The sequence below is a fragment of the Arachis ipaensis genome, chromosome B06 (assembly GCF_000816755.2).
Source record: "Arachis ipaensis cultivar K30076 chromosome B06, Araip1.1, whole genome shotgun sequence".
Classification (NCBI taxonomy): domain Eukaryota; kingdom Viridiplantae; phylum Streptophyta; class Magnoliopsida; order Fabales; family Fabaceae; genus Arachis; species Arachis ipaensis.
In genome coordinates, this window is record NC_029790.2 from 29,453,984 (window position 1) to 29,461,946 (window position 7,963).

General features: G+C 37.7%; 1 protein-coding gene across 1 annotated transcript in view; it reads left to right on the top strand.

The window, feature by feature from the left end:
• LOC107648700 (calcium-transporting ATPase 4, endoplasmic reticulum-type) overlaps window positions 1-3,995 on the top strand; it is a 6,299-nt gene extending 2,304 nt beyond the window's left edge. The window contains exons 4-8 of the mRNA XM_016352521.2: window positions 568-849; window positions 943-1,320; window positions 1,839-1,948; window positions 2,785-3,013; window positions 3,119-3,995. Of these exons, the coding sequence (XP_016208007.1) occupies window positions 568-849; window positions 943-1,320; window positions 1,839-1,948; window positions 2,785-3,013; window positions 3,119-3,697 (1,578 nt within the window). The 3' untranslated portion in view covers window positions 3,698-3,995. The remainder of the gene's footprint in view (window positions 1-567; window positions 850-942; window positions 1,321-1,838; window positions 1,949-2,784; window positions 3,014-3,118) is intronic.

Sequence of the window (7,963 nt, forward strand, 5' to 3'; positions counted from 1 at the left end):
TTGGTTATAATTCTGCTTAATTTTGCATACAGAGATGATATGCTATTTTTCTTTTGTTCGTTTACTTTAAAATAAATTGATGACTTCTTTTCTTGGGGCAAATATTTTTCTGAGTGAGGCACTTCTGTGTGAAATAATTTTATTTATACTGAAAGTAAAGCAAAGTTACTCAGTGTCATCATGTATAAATAATTTAAATGGCAGTCGAAGGTGACAGTTTCCGCAGTTGCAATAAGTGCAGCAATCCATGGAACATGCGAGAATGGCATCCTGGGTTCCTAAAAAGCATTTGAGCATGTTTCCAGAGGCTAGTCTACGAAACATGAATTTTAATGAATGTAATAATATGAGTTCTTTTCAGCGGCCTGTTTTTGAATTGATATTTTCCAAATTAAGTTGCATGGGATGTTTGTCTAGGCTCCTTCTCTACTGTCACATTTTTCTGCTGTAGTCGTATTTCCTGTAGCACACATGAGCACAAGCATGCTTTTGTTGTTTCTTTTTCTGATTTCCTTTTCTTTTCTGTTGGGAGAATTTTAAACTGATGTTTAGACCAAATTTTTATAGGGTGCAGTGGAAAATGTGTTGGAAAGAAGCACTAAAATTCAGTTGCGTGACGGTTCTGTTGTGAAACTGGATGCTAATGCTAGGAAGCTTGTATTGCAAGCTCTACATGAAATGTCAACTAGTGCTTTACGTTGTTTGGGATTTGCATACAAAGATGAGCTACGTGATTTTGTAACCTACAGTGGTAATGACGATCATCCAGCTCACCAGCTCTTGCTTAATCCTTCCAACTATCCATCAATTGAAAGTGAACTTATTTTTGTTGGCTTGGTTGGGTTGAGGGTAAGTTTTAAGATTTTTTTGTTCTTTCTCACTTTCATCATATCTGGTTGGGTTGGTGAACTTTGTCAAATTAAATGCTGCATTTACACATAGGATCCACCTAGGGAAGAGGTGCACCAAGCCATCGAAGACTGCAGAGCAGCTGGAATTCGTGTTATGGTTATTACTGGAGACAACAAGAACACTGCAGAAGCTATATGCCGTGAAATAGGTGTATTTAAATCCAATGAAGAACTTACTTCAAAAAGTTTAACTGGGAAAGATTTTATGGAACTGCGCGATAAGAAAGCTCATCTGAGACAGGCTGGTGGGCTTTTGTTTTCAAGGGCTGAACCCAGGCACAAGCAAGAAATTGTGAGGCTGCTCAAAGAGGACGGTGAGGTGGTGGCCATGACTGGAGATGGTGTTAATGATGCACCTGCATTGAAGCTTGCTGACATTGGCGTTGCTATGGGTATTACAGGAACTGAGGTATTATGTTTTCACTATGATCACTCCATGTTTCTCATTCGATAAGGGGTAAATAGTAAATATTAGTGATTAGCAATCCTGAGATGTATGGGTTTGTAAAGTTGTCCGAACGCAAACCTAGTCTGTTAGGGCCTTGTTCAATTTCGTTGTATGAAGTTTGATAGCATAAACTTGTGGTCCATCAATTGTTATCTCATGGTTATTAAAAGTTATTAAATTATTATACAGCAATTATTAGTTAGGATAAAATTATACAGTAGTCATACAGAATGCGCCATGTATTATACTTACATTCGAAAAATATTACTAATTTCCAGCAGTATGCTATACTATTAAGTCTTATACCATTAGAGATTATCCTATACTATATGGTACACCAAATAGGGCTTTAGATGAGACCTTTGTGACTAGTTATTGAAATTCGATAAAAATAAAATAAAATAAATAAAATTTAATTTGATTATTTTATTTTGCATCTAGCAAACTCACCACACTTGTTTCATGGTATTCCAATCTAGGTGGCAAAGGAAGCTTCAGATATGGTGTTGGCAGATGACAACTTTAGTACCATTGTTGCTGCTGTTGGAGAGGGTAGATCAATCTACAATAACATGAAGGCTTTTATCAGGTAAGTAAATTTCTCTTTTTGTTTCTTTTATTTTGTTTCAAATTTTTGGTATGCAAATTTTTATCGAGGTGAAGGCCCAAAATTTTATATATACAACAGAGTTTGTTCCTTAGGTGCTCATGACTAATGAGAGGCAGTGATTGCTTCATAATTGACATTTGTTGCTTTTAACTATCAATGATCCGTGCCATGGTTGGCAATTGCGACATATGGTCTAATTTAATGACTTAAACAGTATAGAAAATGAAGGTTAATTTGCGATATTACTTCCTTTTTCAATTTTATTTGTGTTGTACAGTTGTAGTTCTAAAGACAAATGAACTAGTACAGGTGAAATGCCTTTTCCTTTCTTACGCCTTCACATTTCTTTTAAAGGGATGGCAATTTGAAAGAATGCTTGAATATAAGACTAGAACTTCAAGTTCTAGATGCCACTTTATTTTTAAGTGAGTGATAATTGTAATTTTCCATTTTGGCTTAGTCTGAATCTTAAAACAGTGTTGCATGGCTTTTCATATACTGAAAAATCAATTAAGCACATTTGCTACAGTTCTCAAAAAAGTGATTTTTGAAAATTTTTAACTTGAACTCATAATTATTTGTTTTATATTTTTTGGGGGAGTAGGATAATATAGTTAAAATGTTGAAAATAGATTTTTTGAGAAGTTATTCTGTTCAGCTTTTGGGAACACACACACACACACACACAAACTTGCCGTATATGACTATATCTAGTTTTCTACCTTTGTTTTGTATATATATAATTATATATACTTGAAAGGCCCTCTAATGATAAAGTCTAACTAATATCCTTTCCTTGTGTCTGATTTATACAGGTACATGATCTCTTCCAATATGGGAGAGGTTGCGTCTATATTTCTAACGGCTGCATTAGGTATTCCTGAAGGACTGATACCTGTCCAGCTTCTATGGGTCAATCTTGTGACCGATGGACCCCCTGCAACAGCTTTGGGATTTAATCCTCCTGATAACGATATAATGAAGAAGCCTCCTCGTCGCAGTGATGACTCACTGATTAACATGTGGATCTTATTCCGCTATCTGGTATCTTTTCCTTTTATGTCCCCCTCTAATCTGGGCATTATGTTTCAAATGCTGATAAAATATATTGATTACTTATTCTAATCTTCCCGCTGTTATGCTTCAAAGGTAATTGGGATGTACGTTGGAATAGCTACAGTTGGTGTCTTCATCATATGGTTTACTTGTGGGTCTTTCATGGGCATCGATCTTTCAGGGGATGGACATACTCTAGTCACTTACTCCCAACTTGCCAATTGGGGTCAATGCCCCACTTGGACCAACTTCACTGCTTCCCCCTTCACGGCTGGTAACCAAGTTGTTACCTTTGATGGGCCCTGTGATTATTTCCGTACTGGCAAGGTGAAGGCTATGACACTATCACTCTCGGTGTTGGTAGCAATTGAAATGTTCAACTCCCTCAATGCTCTTTCTGAGGATGGAAGCCTTTTGTCAATGCCCCCGTGGGTCAACCCGTGGCTACTCTTGGCAATGTCTGTATCATTCGGTTTGCACTTTTTGATCTTGTACGTGCCATTCTTGGCCAAAGTATTTGGTATTGTGCCCCTGAGCTTGAATGAATGGCTTTTGGTTTTGGCTGTCGCATTTCCCGTCATTATAATCGATGAGATTCTGAAATTCATTGGGAGGTGTACAAGTTCGTCTCAAACATCAGCCGCAAGGAAATCAAAGCAAAAATCAGAGTAGACAACTTACCGTAGTGTTTAGAAGAGAAGTTGCCGATCCCTTCAGTGGAATCCAATTTGATATTATTGAGACTGAAGACATGGCCACAACTCTAAGTAATTATAGTTTAGTACTATTTTTAGGACTCTCTCTAGTCTTCATCCCATTTTATAATTAACGAGGGATTGTAGCCTTGCAGTGAGTGCACACTATATGTTGCATTATTTTTTTTTGTCTTGTTTTTGTTCTTTCAACTTTCAAAGGATTTTGAAATAGAAAAAGGAAATGACCTTGATTTCTCATGCATTTGTCAACCTGATACAAGACGCATTGTTTAGTTTTTTGTCAATTAGAACTCAGTATGGACACTACGATTGAAACCTATTGGATTATTTCTTCACCCCGGGATCCTTATAGAGCACGATTTTACTCTAATATTCCTGCTTTCTTAATTCTCCATCATACGCAAGGAAAGCGCTTTCTCATGACGTCCGTGTAGAAACTGCATTGTTGGTTAACCCACACAAGTTTTCTAGTTAGATGAACGCCCCATCCCATGTGTTCAAAAATCATTTTAGTCAAGTTGATTGAGACATATAACTATAACGTTTAACTGTCAATGAAACGATGACTTATGTTAGTTTGATCCAATGGGAACCCTATGTTCCATGCCAATCTTTATGATTGACTATTGGGTTTTCAACATTTTCCTCAAATGGAAAACCAATCGAATTTGGCTCGCTTCGCACGAAGATGGAGATGAATATATGTATCGCCAAGCAACAATTATAGAACATATTTTTGGGAATTATGAAAAGATTTTCTTTAAGAAAAAATGAAAATTAAAAAGGGAAAACCTAAAATTAATTATGTTTGGGTAAAACTCTAAAATTACATTATAATTATAGTTAATAATTCTAAGCATGATCTTACAAGGAAAAGCAATATTTTGAAATTTATAATTGTTCATATCCTAATCCACAACTTAACTAATCCTAAAATGAATAAAACCCAACTAATACTCTATTTTCAGATCTACATTACTTGAGGTCGGACACAGCCACATGGGTCTAACCCCACTTATTTAAGTAACTAACTCCTAAAGTAGTAATTAACTCCTAGAGTATCTTCTACTCATCTAGAAAGGAGATCTCAACAATCTTTCTAATAAAAAGGAACAACTATCTACCATCAAAGATGGAATCACTTTATAAAGTGGTTATTGGGTGGCAAACGGGTCGAAACTCACCAGGCTGGCCAGTATAACTCGTCCAAAAAAGCGGGTTAAGCTAGAAATTTGAGACCACAATAATAAAAGAGTCCGCTTAACTTGCACCGCTTAACCCATGGATTTTGGCAGGGCGGGGAAGGCTTACCCACTGGCCGCCATTTTATTTTTTCAATTAATATGAATTTAGAACATTACTTTTGTTCTTGTATTTAGAATTTTTGTCTATTTTATTTTAAGTTATAATTTGAACTATGTTTGATTAATTAGATATTTGGACAATGATTAATTAGACTCTAATTGCACATAAAAGTTTGGTTAATGATTGTGTTTATTAAATATTTAGAATTATAATGACTTTAGTTATTGTGAATTTAGAAATTATATTTTTTTATGTCTTTAGAAATTATAAGTTTATTGAAATGTTTGTGAAATTATATATATTTTAAGATATTTAGTGGTTTAATAATTTTTAAAAAAACAAAAGAAAATTGGCGGGTTTATCTCGCCATCCGCCATTAGGCAAGGCGGGTAAAAATTAGAACCACCTTATTAGGCGGGGCGGAGCGGGCTAGCCCACCAAATGGTGAGCTTTTGGCAGGGCGGGACAGGGTTAGCTAACCCGTTTGCCACCCCTATTATTAGCCCACCACCTACAATGATAAATACCCTGATACCCTTAAGTATTCTTCAAACTCTGATCTACATAAAAAAACCTGCCTAAAATCCTTACTAACTTAAGCATTAGAGTCCCTTGCAGATATTACCCCCACCTTCACTAAGATGTCAGACGACGATACTTTAGCACCAGAAAACATCGGACACAACCCCAAAAGGAGCTTAGACCTCACGTTCAAGCCTAAATCACAGTTTCAGGCAATTCCCATAATATTGACGCTGTTGTTAGGGACTTGGTAAGCAACACTGTACGATGGTAGACGACATTCCAAAAGACGGACACACGACTTCTGATTCAAAGGACTATGAAGAAGAGCAACACAACGACGATCATGTAATTGTCATGCCTCCCCGGCCTGACAAGGGGAATGGTATTGCTAGAGATACACACCTTACAAATCAAGGAGGACGAAGAATAAGCTCAGAAGTCCATCACTCGGGGAGATTGGGAGAAAGAGATCCTACAGAGCTCGTGGGACTGGTTCACGGGCATCAAGGTCAGTTGGAGCAGGTTGAGAATGAATTAGAATGACAATGTGAATCAGAACGAGCTCTACAAAGGGAGGTACGACGACAAAAAAAAACTGGAAAAAATCTCGAGAAGATGGAATCCGACCTCAAGGGTAGGAAATCCCGAGCTGTTTGAGAGGAAATGCCTTTAGGAGGCAAAGATCCATTCACAGAAGAGATCATGCAGGCTAAGGTTCCTAGAAACTTTAAAATCCCATACATGGACCTTTATGATGGAACGACCGACCCAAGACACCATCTGAGCAATTTCAAGAGTCACATGTACTTGGCTGACACATCGGATGCAACTTGCTGCAAAGCTTTTTTGACTACATTAACCAAGGCGGCAATGAAGTGGTTCGACAACTTACCATCCAGGTCAGTCACTTGCTTTGACGACTTAAAAAGGAGTTTTCTTACCCGATTCTCTATCCAAAAAGACAAGGCTAAGTATGCTCCGAGTCTCTTGGAAGTAAAATAAGAGGTCGGGAAATCTCCAAGAGCCTATATGAAAAGGTTCAAGAAAGTGTGCTTGGAGATTCAAAACCTACCTATCATAGCGGTCATTATGGGACTAGTCAACGACCTCAGAGAAGACACGTTCTCTCAATCCATATTAAAGAGACACCCAATATCTTTATATGACGTGTAAGAACGGACAGAAAAATATATCAACATGAAAGAAACGAAAAGATAAGAAAATCCATCCCAGGACAGAACAACCAATATCAAGCCTGGGGTAAAGAAAAAGAGGTAAAGTAAAAAGAAGGGTACAACTCAGGCAGACATCGAAGATACCATTCTTACACCGCACTACCAGTCTCCCTCATCGATGTGTACAGAGAAATCTGTCACATTGAGAAGATACCGCCTCCCAGACACATTAAAAGCAAGAAAGGTCGAAATCAGTCAAAATATTAGGAATACTACAAGATGTACGACGATTCCACCAATGATTGCTATGATTTAAAGAATGTGATTGAACAACTGGCCAGAGAAATTTAGCTAGACAGATTCCTAGCTCAGAGAACAGATGATCACAACAAAAGAAAGAGAGATGAATACAAGGATAAGCGAGACCAATCTCAACGCCTGGAAAGGCATGTCCACATAATCGTTGGAGGGTTCGCAAGAGGGGTGGATAACAAAATCTTCCCAGAAAAGGCACCTAAAGGAAGTATACCAGGTCGGCAAAGATGATGAAACACCTGACTTGCCTACAATCACCTTTACCAAAGAAGATGCACGAGGAGTGATGCTCGGGCACGATCACCTAGTGGTAATCACAATATCCTCGACAATGCAAACCTTCACAGAACCTTGATAGATCAAGGGAGTTCAGCTGATATTCTATTCAGACTAGCATTTGATAAGCTAGGCCTAGAGGAAAAGGACTAGAGATCATACTCAGATGCTCTCTTTGGTATGGGAGATACTCCTATCTGACCGCTAGAATTCATCTTTCTCTATACCACCTTTGGTAAAGGCATAAAAGCAAGAACCCTAAGGATATACTACATTATGGTGAATGTGAAATCTGCCTACAATGCCCTGCTAGGTCGGGCAACCCTAAACCGACTGGTAGCAGTAGTCTTAACTCTCCATCACTACATAAAGTTCCCTACTCCTGAGGGAATAACAACTGTGAGAGGAGATCAGAAACTGGCAAGAAGGTGTTATAATGAAAGTTTGAACCTACGAGGGTATGTGAAAGAGAAAGAAGTCATTACCATGTGTAATACCCTATCATACTAAACTTCACCTATAGTCGTAAAGCAAAGACGATAAAGCATCATGACAATTTTAAAGCTCATACAAGAATATATAGTCCAAGATAGTATTACAAATTAGAAGCCCGATAAGAAGAATAG